Consider the following 20,497-nt stretch of genomic DNA (forward strand, 5'->3'; position numbering starts at 1 on the left):
GTTGTCAATCAGAAAGGTTCGTATTTTTATTATTTTTACTTTGATGTTTGCATGTTGGGATAAAAAGTAAAATCACAAAAATACTGAACTTCTAGGAAAATAAAATCGGAAAGTCTTTAATTACGTGGCAAAATCACATGACAAAAGACATCAAAAACGAATGGACAACAACTGCCGTATTCCTGACTAGGTACAGGCATTTTCAAATGCAAAAATTGTGGATTGAACCTGGTTTTATAGCGCTAAACCTCTCACTCTGTACGACTGTCTCATCAAATTCCGTTATATTTACAACGATGCATGAACTAAACAGACATAATAAATAACATGGGTACATCAGTAAAATACTCACAAAGTTACCAAAGACCTAAGAGTAGAGAACGCACCATCTTCTATACTCGAAATTTCGTTGTATTCCAAAAATCTGCAAAAATATTTTAATATCATTTCATAGTTATAAAATCATACATGATGTAAATGTCCTTTGGTTTTTTGAGTCTTTGTTTACTCCTTGGTTTTGAATGTTATTGTCTTATAGGTTCATGCTGCTTTAAACAAGAGTACTAGTAAACGTACGATCCAATGTAATGATGGCGAACAAGTAATTTACAAATTTAAATAATACCAACTGAAAATAATACTACAGTAGTTTGTCTTAAAATCTATTAAAAACAAGATTGTTTCGGGTATCGTAATTTATTTGTGGTTATAAGAAACTGGAAGCAGCAATAGTTTACTGAATTTTCAAATCTTCGTTTAAGAGCATAACGTATTAATTGAGATATGTAAACGTCACACAAAATTACAGAAAGTGTACAAAACAGCACCAATATTAAAACAGAGATAATACTTTATTCCGATTGGCTAACTGCAAATCACGTGTTATTTCTATAATATCGATATATTGTTAATCCCATGTATTATAAATTCGTGTTCACATTCGAGAAGAAAGAAAATGCGATTTCGAGTATTATTGTACTTACAACATCTCTAGCGATGTTAATCCAGATAATGATGTGGCATCTATCGACTGAATTTTATTTTGATTTAGCGCTCTGAAAATAAAACCACGTAGTACAATTCTAAGAGTAGCCATTTTAATCAATAAATAGCGATTATTACGAAATTGTTAACTACCAAAGTAACAAATAAATACTGTAAATTCAGAAATCATTGTGAGGTTTTTATTTATGCGAATAATGCGACTACTTGAGTATCGCAATAATAAGAATTCGTATTCTGATATCAAAAACATATATTTGTATGCAGCTTTGCCTAAAATCGCAATTATTAAACTTTCGTTTTTGTACATTCTTAAAAAAAACTTAATAATAAATGCACGCAATAATTTCTGAATTTACAGTAGCCTAACTAGTTCCGTTGATCATATATTTTAAACAATATCTGCATATGGCATAACTCAATTACAGATACAGATAAACCTACACATATGTGACAAATTTTGACACATTAACCTAAATTTGGTGTTGTGTTAGTGTAACTCACACGTAAACTAAACACAATTGCGTTCCCATTGATAAAACGCAAAAAAAGGTGTGAGGTAAATGATGTTTGTCAAGTATCTCAGATCCGTTAAATTACACTTAAAATCAACAAAAACATTACCCTATCCCTTTGCCAAATACTCCTTGGAGAAGAAATACCATTTGAAACAAACAGAAAAGATAAAAATGTAGTGATCCCTTATATCTCAATCCTTTTTCTCGTCTGTAAGCACGCTGCTGCAGCTTACGTAATCGAGACATCTTTAGTATATTTAAACTACTGCAAATCATAAAAATTGCTTTCATAAAGGAGCAACCACTTAACTCCAAAAAGGGAGGGGGTATTTTCTTTTATCTGGTCAGATTTTTTTTCGAGCGAACGTTTTATTCAGGGTTTTTTTCGATGATGGTGATCAAATACTTTTTTTTTCAATATTTAAAACTATAATGTATGGGGAAACTTTTCATTCAGAATAAAAACATTTTATCATCTGTATGACCAGATTTTTGTATCCAATTGGGGATCGGAATATTTCATCCCCCCTTTTTGAAGTCAAATGGTCGTTCCTTACTGCTAGAAAAGTTGTTCGAAAGCTTTTCAATCGGTTCTACGTAATGAACATGCAAATGACATATAGTTTACAAGTGTTAACAAATCTTATGTACAGGTAATTAAACAAGGTGTATAAATGTGAACAAATTTTTATTTTAATGAAACTGGTTTCATGTAAACATATGTTTACTGTACACCGCTTTTGGTGTGAACACGGCCTTAGACAATCGTTGATTAGACCATGGAAATGATATCGAGAAGAATAACAACGATAAGTTAGCATTCATTAGTTACATGGAGAGCTCTGTACTGTAGCATAGGATTTATCCAATTATTGTCTCCCTTTGATTTATATCATTAAATCACGATCATAATTGAAATGTGTAATTAAACGCCTATACTTACAAGCGTGTTGTATCTGTAGGAATATTTCTTGGAATTTGTGCTAAATTTTTATTCGCACAATTAACTACAGTTCCGCTACAATCGCACATTGACAATGATGGTTCGGTACATGGCACAGCAAAAACTTCTTTTAAACAGCTGAGGGTCAAAACTACTATTGTCTCAAACAACATGGTTCCAATTTTCAAGTCGGTGTTACTTTATGAAAAAAGAAAACAAAATTATGAAACATGTGAAAATACAGTTTTCTCAAATTTCCTAGAGACATTTCAAAAATAACGAGACATAGCTGGAAATAGATTCATTTAAAATTTGGATGAATTAATCCTCAAATACTTGTAGACATATTTGACCAAAAGCGACCTTAAGAAATATCAAAATCATCTTTAGTCCAATTTTGCATGCAATGTAGTAACCATATTTCTTAAAATAATTTCTAAATTTATCAATGAATATAAATTCAGAAAAGTTTGTTATAAATCATGACGATGATGAAGCAAAGGGACATTCAAACTCACAAGTCGAAAATAAACTGACATCGCGCATTTACAAAGACATGTAACAGACATATGAACGTATGCCTTATAAATGAGTATTTTTTTTTATATCATCAATCACAATATTAACTTTGAACAAAACTTATAATGTGAAAGGAAAATATGAAGGATGTGCTTAATAAAAAATAATAACGTAACAATAAGGGAAAATTTATTTTGACAATTTCAAATTTGAATTGTTTGAACCTTTATCTAAATATTTTGAAAGAAAACTACCTGTAATAAAACGTTACAGAGGGGCGGAACATGAGGGGGATAGAACCTTTATCGGGAATCCGGGATCGGGTGTTTTTAGGCTCGGGATTTCGGGTTGGACCCTTTCGGGATCCGGGAATTCTTTTTTCGAATTTCGGGATGTCGGGATTTAAATTTATTTTAATTCGGGACCTCGGGATTTCGTGTTTTTAAGCACGGGATTTCGAGATCAGGACCCCTCCTACCTCACCCCAACCCCATCCCCTCGAACATGTGAAAGGGATCTTCCAACTCATAAATTAAAAATCAAACTGACAACGCCATGGCAACAAAAAACGAATTACGACAAAAAGAACAGTCTACCAAACCCAAAATAGGAATATAAAGACTAAGAAACACGTACCCCATAGCAAAAAAGTGATCTCTGGTTTTCTGGAAGAAACTTCATTGCAAAATTATTGTTGGCTTAACTGCATTGGTTGATTTGTGTAATCATCAGAAAACTTTATTGCAAAATTATATTTTGGCTTAACTGCATTGCTTAATTTGTGTAATCAAACTAAATAGTTTATCATTAGATGCAATTGATGAAACTAAATGCTGAAAACCAATTCAAAGGAAATACCTGTTTAGTAATAATTCAATTAAATAATACCAGCTAATTCAACATGTTGTTACTTGTTAGCACTTACATACAAGACAAAGATCTTCAGTTAAAACTGGTTTGCCTTATAACCTTTTTAGCCATTCATAGACCTCTTTGTGAATATATGTCATCTGTATTGTCAGAATGGTGGTGGTACGATGAGTCAAAATAAATGAAAGAACTAGGAAGTTTAAAAGTTGATCGTATCCTTCGTAATACTAAGACTTTTGATAGTGAGACACCAATCTCATGTTTTACTTTAAAATTTTTTATTATGGTTGCCTCTTATGAAAGGTCAAAATACGAAAACAAGTCTAAAATGAATTTGCTTTATAAATTGAGACACAATAAAAAAATAAATACGTGTTTCAGGTTCATAACGAAATATCGATTGACGTAAGAAATGCTAGATTTAAGAAACGTGTTGACCATAAAGTTCATAATTTAAACATACGTAAAATTGAGAATGGAAATGGGGAATGTGCCAAAGAGACAACAACCCGACCATAGAAAAAAAAAACAAAAAAAAAAAACAACACAACAGCAGAAGGTCACCAACAGGTCTTCAATGTAGCGAGAAATTCCCGCACCCGGAGGCGTCCTTCAGCTGGCCCCTAAACAAATATAGACTAGTACCTGCTGCTTTTGAGAAACCAATATAATGTTCATAGTCTGATGTACAAATATTGGCGTGAAGAATGCAATCTAACTCTTTGTATTTCATAATTGAAAGATAAATGTATATTTGCTGTTATAACAAAACTATCCGAAAAGCAAATGCAACCAATTCAAGAATAATATCGAAAAAAAACCATGCGAGGTCAACACCTTTGACGCACGAAAGAAGCAAACTACCATTATAGACAAGACACAAATATTCGGCATGTTCAGAGTTACAGAAATGAAAATAATCACAAAACAGTTCTAATGTGACCTGACAAATAAAAATTTACCAAGCAATAACAAGTTGAAAAAGAATTAATTTATTATAACACAACGAAAATTTTGTCTTTACTTACATTCAAATCGGTTCCCAACGTGGCTGATTCAAACAATTTGATCTGGTTCATGTAGATACAGATACTTGCAATGCTATACATGTATACATGTATACATATATACCCTGACAATAATGGAGTTTTTTTGTCATATTTGCGTATGAGGAAGAAGGAAGCTTTAATTCAATTAATGTCATTGGTTTGCTAAGAAACCTTTTTTCAATCAAGGATGAACGTTAAACAAATAACAAGATAAAAAAAATAGAAATTCTTGAGCAACAGATGGCAAATCCCAATAATCAAGAGAAAAATGTTGTATGTTATATTGTTAGTTGATAAAAGAGGGACAAAAGATACCAGAGAGACAGTCAAACTAATAAATCGAAAAGAAACTGACAACGCCATGGCTCAAAATGAAAAGGACAAACAGACAAACAATAGGACACACGACACAACATAGAAAACTAAAGAATAAACAACAGGATAAGCAGATTCTGCTCCACATGTGGCACCCGTCGTGTTGCTTATGAGATAACAAATCCGGTAAATAGACGTATAATTCGGTAGGCCACGTTCGTGAAAAGGAAAGGGTATTGTAGTTATGACATAATGAACATATCCGATATCATTTGTGAAACGGTTATTCTATAACGGCCAACCAACTCGTGATGGCGTCCGTAAAGTGTCCAAAGGGATTATTTCAACTTCACAATTTGGAACTCTTGGTTTAATAGCGTCCTTGTGAACAGCAATCCTCTATCAAGAAAATCTTGATAGGATTTTGGTCTTACTTTTTTTATCTTAATCACTATGAAAACAAACAAATATGTCAACAAAGGAACACAAAAAGTCAAAAGACAAAACAAATAATCAAAATGAAAGACATTTTTTTTACCATGGCACAATAACACAATGTTGGGGTATATATGTACTGAGCCATGTCAAATTAATAGTACCAAAAATAGACTAAACAGAAAACGCAATATTCTCAAAGACAAATAAAAGAATACTAAAACACGTTATTAAGATGATGATAAACAGTACCTACAAAAGAGGGACGAAAGATACCAGAGGGACAGTCAAACTTATAAATCTAAAACAAACTGACAACGCCATGGCTAAAAATGCAAAAAGACAAACAGACAAACAATAGTACACATGACACAACATAGAAAACTAACGAATAAACAACACGAACCCCACCAAAAACTAGGGGTGATATCAGGTGCTCCCGAAGGGTTAGCAGATCCTACTCCACATGTGGCACCCGTCGTGTTGCTTATGTGATAACAAATCCGGTAAATAGTCTAAACAAGGTCAGTACCTACAATATATACGTCAAGACCATCATATTTGTGAGGTTGATACGGAATATTTATCAACAGGGTCTTGGTATCTTCTGATGAACTTAAAAAAAAAACGATTCGTCCTTTGATATACCTCTGATTCATCAACTTTCTGCTGGTGACGTTTTACAAAGTCTGAGTAGCTACTGCAAGCTCTTGAATACCGAATAAGTTGGAAAATGTATATCACATATGTAGGAGAAGTTGGTATTTGCTACTAAGGGATCATATATTTATTCTTGCTAGGAAGCTCCAAGCATGCTCGGAGGATGCTCGAGGCTTTTTAGGTAGGCTCATCTCTGCAGTTAATGGGACAATAATTATCATTATCCATCAAGATGTCAATCAAATCTATAGCACTTCTATCAATAGGAAAGTAGAGTATTATAGAGGAAGCTCAATTAACACCAGTGTAAACATCAAGTCTATTCAAATAAATCTTGCATTCATTTTACAAACTATAAAAAAGATGAACAAAATTTCATATTCTATTACAAGGCCTAGTCGTGTAGTTATATTATACCTTATAAAGGGCTGTTACTAGAAATAGAATTTCCATCAAGATGAAAGTTTAAAAACATGCTATGTTTGATAAAATAGGCCTTTGATATCAATTAAATGAATATTTTTTAAGCATTCTAGTATGGTTTTTTTTTCAATAATATGAACCAATTTGGTAATAATGAGTATGCTATTGTTCACCTCTCAAATTTCCTTTGAATAAACTCATCATAAATACCCAGGACTAAATTTTGTATATACGCCAGACGCGCGTTTCGTCTACAAAAGACGCATCAGTGACGCTCGAATAAAAAAAAGTTAAAAAGGCCAAATAAAGTACGAAGTTGAAGAGCATTGAGGACCAAAATTCATAAATGTTTGAAGTGCAGAAATAACACCAAAAGGTCAAATTTCAGATTTTTGAAAATTTAGAAAAAAATCAGGATTTCAAAGTCTTCCCAGGATTAGCCAGGATATCTATTTCTCTTAATTTTGGTCTTTTAACTATTTACAAAATCTGAAACAAATGTCGTCGGCAAATGAATTTGTCTCCATGCATTTTATTCATCTTTCAGTCATAGTTATGGATTTTGACGACTTTTATAAATTTTCACTTGGTTACAGTAAATTCTCAAGTAAGATTATGTAACTGTCACAAACGTGCAGACAGATGTTCTTCTATGTTAAATATTGCATGCACATGTTTTGTATCAATTTGTGTTGTTTTCATTATTTGTACCCGTTTAACAGTACATGAACATATGTAAAATTGTGGAAAATCTGTTTAATGGATTATGAATTAAAGACCGTACCTATTATGGTTTACAAATTTGGACTTGGATGGAAGGTTGTCTCGTTGGCACCTTAAGTTTTAGTAATGCCTAATTCAAAAGATGTCTCGGATATTCCATTGTTATGCAGTCGTGTAAAAACATTAAATCATTCGATTTACATGGAGCTATATTTGTAAAAAGCTTAGTCTCATGATATATGATTAATGTTTTGGGGTATACCTAAATTAGGAGAGGATATCAAGGGTAAAATCAACAATAAACACAATCGTTAAAAATAACAAAAACAATGCAGAGAAAAGACAAGACATCAATAAAAGGTATCAAAAGTTTGTCTGGGAATGATAAACAATGCGTTATACTGAAATTAAACTAGTCCCAAAACCTATACAATGAGGCACTACGAATAAGAAAAAGAAAAGAAAAGAAATATTAAACCCAGAAAGATGACATTCGAAAGGTCAATTTACAGTGATGGTATTTTTTCAAATGGATTGTAGCCGAGAAATTACATCTTTAAATAAAACTTCAAACATCTATTAATTTTAACAATTTCATTGCAACAACGAATATCGATGTACTAGACCGAACTTGTGAAGTATTGCATTATTATTTTTTCGTAATATAGCATTTATTGCGACAAAAATGTCTATACTTACAATTAAAGTGTCCCAAAACGGTTGCGGAGACAAACCATGGAAATGCTATCAATTTGCTACACTTTCGATTATATATACTTTTGGCAAGAAGAACACGTAGGCGCATAATATATTAAAAACATGTTTGTTTTAAATCAATAGAAATATGTAAGCAACATATGCAACCAACACGGAAAAGAAAATACATGTATGTAAAAAAAAGTACTTTTAGTTACAATAAATTAAACAAATTAACATGTCGAGTAACATTGATCAAGATTGTAAAATTAGTAAGTTAAAAATTGTATTCGTGATTGTATTGTGTAATGAAAGAAAAAAAAGTGTCAAACAAATATAACTAAACAGTTATCTAGAATGCACATTGCAACGTGCAATTTACCAACCGGTAAAATTATAGGTTACTTTATACCGTTATAAGTATATTATCTTTATATTTTATTCACTAACATGTAAACAGTTACCAAAAGTCAAAGTTAAACTGACAACTTTAACTAAATTATTTCAAAGATACAGAGATTTGAGTAGTTAATCGGCTGTACCTGTAGAAAACTTATTAAAAACGGTATTTCACATTCTTAATTTCACGGTAATACTGTACTAAAAGCGCGGAAACCACTATGCGATCCATGTAATTTCACTCATCAAACCTTTAAACAAACTTTAAATAAAGATTATCTTACCAATGTTGTAATTACATCTTTGACTATAACTAACATTGGCACTAATATCGATTTGATCATCAGCAAATTATAACTATTGAAAATTTGTATTCTTTTCAAAGGGGGTGTAAAAAGACACACCCACGTCTATTTTTATATATAAGAGGTTAACTATCCTACTGCCTGTCGAAACATTTATTTTTGGCATTGCACAAGTCATATCTTTTTTGACTGTCCATGACGTTAAAATACTAAATCCCTTTGTTTTAGTTGATTGAGTCACTGATGCATGATTTTTTATTATTCATTGTTTTTGGCTTTTAACTAGCTGTCATTAACTACAAGCACTCTCAATCGTACCTTCTTGTTAATTTAACCTGTAGATACTACTTGTAATGGTTTTTTTATTTAATGTTTACTTTTTCTTAAATTGTTTAACATTTCACAGCGGTATAATACTGTACCTTTAATAATCCAACCCTTATTTTATTGATTTTGTATTTACATTGTATCATAGATCAAGTCTATTCGTTCATTGTATGTTCACTTGTGTAAATATGTGTTTTGATTGAGTTAAGCCATTTCAATTGATATTTTATTGTGTGTCTTTCTATGTTGTGATGTTACACTATTGTTTCAGATAAAGGGTGAAGATTTGGTACCATTAAAATGTTTAAACCGCCGCTATAATTTGCACCTGTCCTAAGTCCGGAACCTGATTGTCAGTAGTGTTCGTTTGTATATTTGGTTCATAAGTGTTTCTCGTTTCTGTTTTTTTTTTCTTTCTATAAGACCGTTTTCTATAAGACCGTTGGTTTTCCCATTTGAATGGTTCATCACAAGTAATTTTTCGGTTCCTTTATTACTTGCTGTTAGGTGTGTGCCATGGCTCCGTGTTGAAGACCGTATTTAGACCTATAATGGTTTACTTTTATAAATTGTGACTTGGATGGAGAGCTGTCTCATTGGCACTCATACCACATCTTTTATATTTTACACATGGCAAAAAATGATAAAAAGACGGTCTACTAAAAACATCTTGAAAACCACAAGTTAACTTATCATCACCAACCCAATATAGAACCAAACTACCTTCAACAAAATGAAGGTATAATTCAAAATCTCCTTCAATCATTGGTGATGTAGCTTATAGAAATGCAATTATTATATATATTAAAAAGGTTATTTTTTTACTGTTTTTTTTTTGTTTATAAAAAAACCAATTTGTATCAAGAAGGAGAAGTAAATTACTAGTTTTAATTAAGTTGCCTTTACAGCTGAGTAAAATACATTCGCATAATCTAACAAATTCGATATGTAAGTCTAACATGTTGTCATTCTGACATCTTGAAAGCGGACCTGAATGATAACACTGTATTTCCTTTTTCATACATATATGACATTATACGTATGTGAAACCATTAAAATCTGTTTTGAATATCATTCAGCGTCTTTCATTTTCAAAGTCAAAAATGTTTTGAAACTTTTAAATTTATTTTGATACTAGCAGTAAATCAAATATAAGGAAATAAATGCAGGCAACAGAAATATACCGCTGTTCGAAATACATAAATCGATTGAGAAAAAAATTCCGGGTTACAAACTAAAACTGAGGAAAACAAATCAAATATAAGAGGAGAACTACAACACAACAGAAACAAACCACTAAAGGTAACAAAAACAGAAACGAACTATAATATAACAATGGTCATTTTCCTGACTTGGTACAGGACATTTGGCTGATTATTTTGAAAATTTTGAAAATTTTGTAATTTTTTTTCTCCATAATATAGCATTTATTGCTACAAAAACGTCTATACTTACAATTAAACTGTCCCAAAACGGTTTTAAAACAAACCAAGCAAATGCTATCAAATTCCTACTCTTTCGCTATTATGTACTTTAGACAAGAAATACACGAAATCGCAAAATTTATGAAAAACATTTTTTTTTTTTTTTTTAATCAATAAAAATATGTAAGCAACATATGCAACCAACACGGAAAAGAATACATATGTAAAGAAGCACTTTTAGTTATTAAACAAATTAACATTTCCAGTGATATTTAACATTAATAAAGTTTATGATAAGTTAGTTAAAAATTGTATTGAGATTGCATTGTGTATTGATAGAAAAAAGTAAAATCACAAAAATACTGAACTTAGAAGAAAATCAATTCGGAAAGTCCATAATCACATGGCAAAATTATATAACAAAACACATAAAAAACGAATGAAAAACGAAAAAAAAAGTGTCATACAAATATAACTTAACAGCTATCTACAATGTACATTGCAACGTGTGATTTATCAACCGGTAAAAAACACTTGTTTGATATGTACTTAAAAAAAAGATTTGTTTTACTGTTTTAAAGTGGTACCTTTATATAAAATTTGAATCCATGTATCTATGATGAGTTTACCTAACACCTTGACAAAAATAATTTGGCTTGTTTAATTTTCATATAATTTTGACAAAATATTAACTTTGACCCTTTTAAAAAAATATTAAGATTTCAAAAAACTAGAACCAATAACTTTCTTGGAAAAAATTGGTTGGATATATAGCAGTTTGACACACACTAATTTTGATCACTGACAAGCTTAATATTACCTAAACAATATAATGTGATTAAAACATTCAGCTGATTTTACAGAGTTATCTCCCTGTAGTGTTAGGTACCACCTTAATATGTATAAAAACTATGTGTTCTACTCATGAAGTAAAATACATTCGTATAATCTAACAAATTCGAAATATAAGTCTAATATATTGTCATTCTGACAACTTGAAAGAGGACCTGAATGTATTTCAGTATTTTTACATAGATGACATTATACGTAACTATGTGAAATGATTTAAAATCTATTTTGAATATTATTTAGCGTCTTTTATTTTCAACATCCAAAATATATATACTTAAAAAAAGACTTTTTGTTTTACTTTTTTAATATGTATTTAATAAATGTTCTACTATAGAAGAAGATGTTAATTACTAGTTTTTAATGACATATACATGTATATTACATTATAGGTACGTAAAACCATTAAAATCTGTTTTTAATATTATCTAGCGACTTTCATTTTCAAAGTCAAAAATGTTTGAAACTTTTAAATTTATTTTGGTACTAGCAATGAATCTAATATAAGGAAATAAATGCAGGCAACAGTAGTATACCGCTGTTCGAATACATAAATCGATTGAGAAACAAATTCCGGGTTACAAATTAAAACTGAGGAAATCAAATCAAATATAAGAGGAGAACTACATCACAATAGAAACAAACCACTAAAAAGTAACAAACTTTTATATAACAAGGGTCATTTTTCTGACTCGGTACAGGACATTTGCCTGATTATTTTGAAAATTTTGTAATTTTTTTTCCATAATATAGCATTTATTGCGACAAAACGTCAATACTTACAATTAAACTGTCCCAAAACGGTGTTGAAACAAACCAAGCAGATGCTATTAAATTCCTATTCTTTCGCTATTATATACTTTAAACAAGAAATACACGCAAGCGCAAAATTTATGATTTTTTTTTTTTAAATCAATAGAAATATGTAAGCAACATATACAGCCAACACGGAAATGTATATATATGTAAAGAAGCACTTTCTTTTGGATTATAGCTCTTCATCTTTTATATAAGCTTTGGATTTCAAATATTTTGGCCAGGAGCATCACTGAAGAGACATGTATTGTCGAAATGCCCATCTGGTGCAGGAAAATTGGTACCGTTAATGTTATTAGTTATTAAACAAATTAACATTTCGAGTGATATTTAACATTAATAAAGATTTATGATAAGTTAGTTAAAAATTGTATTAAGATTGCATTGTGTATTGATAGAAAAAAGTAAAATAAAAAAAATACTGAACTTAGAAGAAAATCAATTCGGAAAGTACATAATCACAAAATCAATTCATAAGGTACATAATCACATGGCAAAATCAAATAACAAAACACACCAAAAACGAATGAAAAACGAAAAAAAAGTGTCATACAGATATAACTTAACAGCTATCTACAATGTATATTGCAACGTGTGATTTATCAACCGGTAAAAAACGCTTGCTTGATATTTACTAAAAAAAAAGGATTTTTTAAATGTTTTAAGGTGGTACCTTATATAAAATTTGAATCCATGTATCTTTGATGAGTTTACCTAACACCTTGACAAAAATTAATATGGCTTGTTAAATTTTCGTTTAATTTTGACAAAATATTTACTTTGACCCTTTTAAAAAAAATTAAAATTTTAAAAAACTTGAACCAATAAAAGAGGGACGAAAGATACCAAAGGGACAGTCACACTCATAAATCTAAAACAAACTGACAACGCCATGGCTAAAAATGAAAAAGACAAACAAACAACAGCACACATGACACAACATAGAAAACTAAAGAATAAACAACACGAACCCCACCAAAAAAATAGGGGTGATCTCAGGTGCTCCGGAAGGGTAAGTAGATCCTGCTCCACATGTGGCACCCGAAGTGTAGATTATGTGATAACAAATCCGGTAAATTTTCTAATTCGGTAGGTCACATTCATGAAAGGGAAGGGGATTGTAGTTACGACGTAAGGAACATATCCGATATCATTTGTGAAACGGTTATTCCATAACGGTCAACCAACTCGTGATGGCGTCCGTAAAATGTACGAAGGGATGATTTCAACTTCACCATTTGGAACTCTTGGTTTAATAGTTTCCTTATGAGCAGCAACCCTCTATCAGGAAAATCATGATAGGAAATGCAAGCACGGGAATATCGTATCAATTGGGAGATATATACCCCGTATGCAGGTGCTGCTGGTATGTTGCTACTTAGAAATGGAAAGTTCACAATTGGAAAGCTGAAATCATCTCTTTTGTCGTAAAATTTTGTTTTCAACCGACCCTCGTTGTCAATTTCTAGATGTAAGTCAAGATATGAGGCCAACTTAACGGTATCTGTAGTATCCTTTATTTCTAGCTCGATCGGATAGATGCGTTCCACATAGTCACCAAATTTTGAATTATTTAGTGAAAGAACATCATCTATATAGCGGAAAGTAGAGTTAAAGGATATGGCTAACTTCTTATCTTTATTCCTCAGAAGTTCCTGCATGAAGTCAGCCTCATAATAATAAAGAAACACGTCGGCAAGTAGAGGGGCACAGTTTGTTCCCATTGGAATGCCGACAGTCTGTTAAAAAACACGTCCTCCGAACGTAACAAATATGTAGTCAATCAAGAAATCAAGCATCCTGATAATATCAGTTTCAGAGAATTTTTTGTTTGAATCAGAGTGATCCTTTACAAAGTAGGATTTATCCCTCCCTAAGACAAGATACTTGTTTCTACGTTGGCCATTCTTTTTTATGAAGCAAAGCAATACCAACTCTTTCAATTTGTCTCTTAGTTTGTATAAAGAGTAGAAAAGTCATTTGTTTTAATACTGTTACAAGATGAAAGAGAGTTAGATTGAATGTACTCTAAAAGATCTTTGGAATTTTTAAGCATTCACATCTGATTCACGCCCCCTCTAGAATAGGCAGTTTCACAATAACTTTGAAGCCCGTCTTTGATTGCTGATAAAATGGATGTTAATAATTTAGAAAGAGGTTTCGTGGAGCACTTGGAAGACCCAGCAATATATCGTTGTTTGTAAGGACACTTATGTAGTTTAGGTATCCAATACAGTGATGGAAGATCCAGTTCTTCATCTTTGGTTGAAATTCCAACGGAACACAGAACAGACCTATGATTATCCAGGATTTCCTCTTTGGTAAGTGTCGTGAGGGTATATGTTGAGTTTCCAAGTGAATTGTCAATACCTAATTCGTTTATCAAGCAGTTAATGTAATGAGTTTTACACACAAAAACGATGTTGTTTGGGGCTTTATCTGCGGGGACAACAACATATTTGTCATGGAGGTAGGATAGGTGTTTTGCAACATTTGGGTCTTTAAAGATTGACGTAGCATGGTCATTGATCGACCCATACAGTTTCTTAATTCTGATTTGTATCAACGACGTCACTGCCTTAATCCATTCGGAAAGAGTGTCTACGTCTTCCTTCTTGCGCTTATCCCATTGCCTGGCATAATCCTCAACTGAATTCATCAAAATTTTAAAGTTGTATTTCCAACTGATGGATTTAGGCTCACGATATTTCGATCTTTCTATAACACATTTCGTAGAGAAGTGTTATTAACAATGTTGAGGTCACCGGTAATAACGTGGCCAGCAGGAGACTTGAACTCGTCAATATCGAGATCCTGCAAAACGTGTTTGTAACTGAAATTTTTTGTTGCAATAGGTTTGGTATAGGTATAAGAAATGATTGGTACAGACTGGTCTTTGAAATAAGAAGGTATTTTCGATTGAACTAATTTATGATGAAGGATATTGCCTAAGTTGACGCCATCGAGACCTTTGTTGGCAAAGATCTTTTCTCTTTTTCATCTTTGCAAAATTAATGCGGACTGGCTTGAAAAGTCCGTGACTTCTTGGAAAAAAATGGTTTGATATATAGCAGTTTGACACACACTAATTTTGATCACTGACAAGCTTTATATTACCTAAACAATATAATGTGATTAAAACATTCAGCTGATTTTACAGAGTTATCTCCCTGTAGTGTTAGGTACCACCTTAATATGTATAAAAAAACTATGTGTTCTACTCATTAAGTAAAATATATTCGTATAATCTAACAAATTCGAAATATAAGTCTAATATATTGTCATTCTGACAACTTGAAAGAGGACCTGAATGTATTTCAGTATTTTTACATAGATGACATTATACGTATGTGAAATGATTTACAATCTATTTTGAATATTATTTAGCGTCTTTAATTTTCAACATCCAAAATGTTTTGAAACTTTTAATTTATTTTGATACTACCAGTGACTTTAATACAAGGAAAAGCTGATACTACCCAGTCTGTCTACGGGTGTTTCCAAAACGAATGTCTCATTTACAACCCTTGATGTCTTTTTTTCTTATTTTATTCAGACCTAAAAATACCTATTCTCACATCGGAGTTTGCATTCTTTTCAAATGAGTTCTACTCAGTCTTTTGCTGTTTGTTTGTTTTTCTACATTTGCTAGAAGTATAGGGGGAGGGTTGGGTAATCAATTGATTAACAGCAGGCCATAAATTGTAATTTTTTTTTAATAATTCTCATTTTGTAACACAGTGATGACTGCTGTACCCATAGTTTGACTATATTATTTATTTATTCTGTTCACGCAGGTTGTAAATATCACAGAATTTGACGAGACTGTCGTACAAGCGGGAGGTTTAGCGCTATAAAACCAGGTTCAATCCACCATTTTCTCGTTTGAAAATGACTGTACCAAGTCAGAAATATGACAGTTGTTGTCCATTCGTTTGATGTGTTTTGTCATTTGATTAGGGACTTTCCGATTCAATTATCCTCGGAGTTCAGTATTTTTGTGATTTTACTTTTTGATTTGACAAAGATAATTTAAGTAAAGGGTTTCGTAAATATACGTGTGTCAACAGAGTCGGATTTAGATTCTGGGTAAAAATTGGGTAAAAATTAGTTGATTATATAGGTAATCATTGAAACATGACTGGAGCAGAAACCCTTAGGCACTCAGTCCCCCCAGTGGCAGATTCAGAAATGTTCCCCCCACATATGAACATTTCTGAATCTGCCACTGGTCAATGTTTTCTCAAAGGAAGATCTATTGACCAGGAATGTATATACATATGTGATATCAAAATAATAAGATGTGGAAGGTTATAAACTATAAAGGTTACCGTACGGCTTTCAATAATGAGAAAACCCCAAACAGCATATTAATCTATAAATGGGTTCGAAATGACAAATGTAAAAATAATATCAAACAAGAAAACTGACAACCGTATTTAGTTAAAAAAACACAACTGATAACATATCTGATATACAGAAACAAAAGAAAACCATTGAATAAATGACTTTGGATAGGCACACACGAATAAAGCGGGGATAAGATAAATGACTTTGGATAGGCACACACGAATAAAGCGGGGATAAGATAAATGACTTTGGATAGGCACACACGAATAAAGCGGGGATAAGATAAATAACTTTGGATAGGCACACACGAATAAAGCAGGGATAAGATGAATGACGTGTTTCACCTGGCACCAAACCCTCATAAATAAAGGCAACAGTAGTATACCGCTGTTCAAAATTCATAAATCGATAGAGAAAAAAACAAATCCGGGTTACAAACTAAAACTGAGGGAAACGTATCAAATATAAGAGAACTACGACACAACAGAGACACAACACCCAATTGTAACACACACAGAAACGAACTATAATGTAACAATGGCCATTTTCCTGACTTGGTACAGGGCATTGTATGAAAAAATGATGGGTTGAACCTGGTTTTGTGGCATGCCAAACCTCCCATTGAATACCATTTCCCCTTTAAATCTTACAGATAGACATATATAAATAGATGAAACCTTGTGAATAAATTAATAATTGAAGTTACTTATAATTTGAATCTTAATCAAAAACAATTACAAGTACTAAATTTCTAACTTGTACAAAATAGTTAATAAAAGGAGTATTTTTGTCATTATTTTTAAATTGAATAATTACTTAATTCTATATAATGAAATGATATAACAATTCTTAAAAACTACATTTAGTCCATGCTCCTTTTGACATTTAAAACAATTTTGAAGTTACTTAATCATTTTAAAAAATATACCTACGCAAGTAATTAAGAAGTAACTTGCATATTAACGCACACTGACCGTTCCTTGTATCTTGATTGATTGATATCTTAATGGATAATGATAATTATTGTCCCATCAACTGCTGATAAGAGCCTTCGTAAAAAGTTCCAAGCATGCTCGCAGATTCCTCGTAAGAATAAATATATGATCCCTAGATAAATAGGTTAACCGAAACGGCGAAACATGTTTTGTTTGAAAATTAAAACGATCAATGCAATTTTGCCTTTCTTGCTTTCAAAGATGATAAAAGACGAAATGATCCTGTTTTTTCAGTTGAATACAAATTTCAAATAGTACGCTCTTTTTAATATCCAACAGTCCTTGTAAACGACTGACAAAATTTGAATATTTGAACCTGTAGAATTGATTTGAATGGTATAAAGTACGGAATTTTATAATACAGCTTATTTAAAGTATATTTTCCTTCGTGCATAACCAATGGTGAAACGTTTCCGAGTGCGATATTACTGTCAAAATACGGCTAAACATACAAAATTAACGTCAACAAAACAGATGCCCTAAACGAATCATCAAAATCTGACTTAATACATTGTACTGTTGCAAAACTATTTACGATTATTCAGCTTGAGACTATTGGCTATTGCTTAATATTATTTAAAAAAGGGTTTGCTTTGAGTTGCATATTAGTTTTTAGTGTCAAGAAAAAATGATTTGCCAAAATTGCACTGAGGCAAATATTACATCGGTCACGTTAGAATCGCACAGAGTGCCTTCTGGATTGGGTATACAGAACAAAAGATAATGAACAAAAAAGGGGGTAGGAATAATTTGAAGCTAAGATATAGAAGATAAAATTGCAAAAAAATACAAAAACAAAACACTACATGATAAATTTATGAAACTGTCCAGCAATATGTTAAGGCTAAACAGATAGTATAATGGCAAAAATGTACGATTTCATTTTCCTTACTTTACTGTTTCAGAAAAATTGTGTTATATCGGGACCTTTTGTAGTTTGCCTCGAATGAAACATATACAATAGAGCTAAACAATAGTTTTCAAAGGTACCAGGATTATAATTTGATACGCCAGACGCGCGTTTCGTCTACATAAGACTCATCAGTGACGCTCAGGTCAAACAAGTATAAAGTTGAAGATCATTGAGGATTCAAAATTCCAAAAAGTTGTGCCGAATACGGCTAAGGTTATCCAATTCTGGGATAAGAAACTCCTTAGTGTTTCGAAAAATTTAAAGTTTTGTTACAGGAAATTTATAAAATGACCATATAATTGATGTTCATGTCAAAACCGAACTGCTGACTACTGGGCTGGTGATACCCTCTGGGATGAAAAGTTCACCAGCAGTGGCATCGACCCAGTGGTGTAAATAGTTACCAGGATTATAATTTGATACGCCAGACGCGCGTTACGTCCACATAAGACTCATCACCGGGTATGTCAAACACTTAACAGGATAAGCTTACGCTTCCAGAGATCCTGAGGTATCCCCTTTTTTTGTGGGGTTCTTGTTGCCTAGTCAATAACTTTCTATGTAGTGCTTTGAGGACTTGTCGTTTGGTTTTTTTTCCGTTCTTTACCATTGCATTGTCAGTTTATTTTCGACTTTTGAGTTTGAATATATCTTTGGTATTTTGCTCCTCTCTTTCATTTATACGTTCAGTAATTAATAATTAGGAGGTACAAATTGTATCTGTACTTCAATTCTATCAACCCAAATGAGGCCTTTTCTATTCTTTATAGTCAAATCTGGGTAAAGCAGACCGTATATAAACCGGTTTCCTGTCCATCCCGGCTGGCAATGAAAGTTATTTTTTTTTCATTTCGAAGTCATTTTAAAAGCCGGACCCTGTGTATTCCAAATTGCGGTATCATTATGACGTGCGGTTGCTCTTAGCTACAATCATTTATAAAGAACAGGTTTTACTGTGCAAAACAGTAATCAGTTGAATATGACTCGAAATAAAATATGTATACATCCTTGGCGTTGTTTTATGAGGAATTATCGTTTCTGGTGTACACAACCCAAAATAGACATTTTCGACGTATTGTAAATATGAAAACTGCATAAATGTGTCGATACATGGACAAAGAGACAGCAACCAAACAACAAAATTTTCAAAGATACCTATATGTTTGAATGCCGACTTCAACGCCAGGCAACCATATATTGTCTACATCTGTGTGTGTCAATAGAAGAATGTACCCTACTACGATATATCTGTTACATTTCATGTTCAAACATAACACAGGTGATATGAATTAGATGCCCTTGATAGTTTCTAACTCCCACGTCATTTGTCCTCTAGTGAAAAGTTGTCTCATAGTCAAGAATACCACATCTTTCCATTTACTAGTGATGTTAAATTGATTCGAGCTAACTGATGAGTCTTTTGAAGACGAAATGCGCTTCTGGCGTAAATACAACATTTCATCCTGGTTTCTATAATGAGTTTATTTATTTTATTTAACTACTTGGTCGATGACATTGCTGGTGTAGTTTTAATTCCCCGAGAGTATCACCAGCCAAGTAGTCTGCACTTCTGTGCTAACATGAATTATCATTGATAGTGATTTATTTATAAGCTATTTACAAAACTTTTGATTTTTTTAAATAGTAAGATTTTCTACCTCAGGATTTGTTTACCTTAGTTGTATTTAGTAAAAACATCTAGAAATTTTGGTCTTCAATGATCTTCAACTTCGTACCTTATTGGGCCTTTTGACTTTTTAGGATTCGACCGTCACTGATGAGTCTTTTTAAGACAAACGCGGATCTGGCGTAAATACAACATTTAATCCTGGTATCTATGATGAGTTTATAGAATGTTCGACAACAGTTAAAAATCGCAGTGTTTTATACTATGCTGGTTTTTTTTATTTTCATGTAACACCATTTGATACTCATTTCATTATTTTTATTAACAAACTATTTCCTT

At 32.0% G+C, this 20,497-nt stretch overlaps 1 protein-coding gene across 9 annotated transcripts in view; it reads right to left on the reverse strand.

Moving 5' to 3' along the window:
• Positions 1-20,497, reverse strand: part of LOC139498025 (coadhesin-like) — a 56,616-nt gene that overhangs the window by 15,026 nt on the left and 21,093 nt on the right. For 4 of the 9 annotated variants that reach the window (XM_071286326.1, XM_071286328.1, XM_071286327.1 and 1 more), the window contains exons 1-4: positions 8,157-8,301; positions 2,464-2,661; positions 984-1,055; positions 353-424 (exon numbers count right to left, since the gene is read on the reverse strand). The exons of 2 other annotated variants lie outside the window; for them this stretch is intronic. In XM_071286326.1, the coding sequence (XP_071142427.1) occupies positions 353-424; positions 984-1,055; positions 2,464-2,636 (317 nt within the window). In that variant the 5' untranslated portion in view covers positions 2,637-2,661; positions 8,157-8,301. Of the gene's footprint in view, positions 1-352; positions 425-983; positions 1,056-2,463; positions 2,662-4,880; positions 4,901-8,156; positions 8,302-10,639; positions 10,770-12,240; positions 12,312-20,497 lie in introns of those variants that run through there. 3 more of the 9 variants (XM_071286321.1, XM_071286320.1, XM_071286322.1) reach the window with 3 other exon arrangements.

This window comes from Mytilus edulis, chromosome 12, assembly GCF_963676685.1.
Source record: "Mytilus edulis chromosome 12, xbMytEdul2.2, whole genome shotgun sequence".
NCBI classification, from domain to species: Eukaryota; Metazoa; Mollusca; class Bivalvia; order Mytilida; family Mytilidae; genus Mytilus; species Mytilus edulis.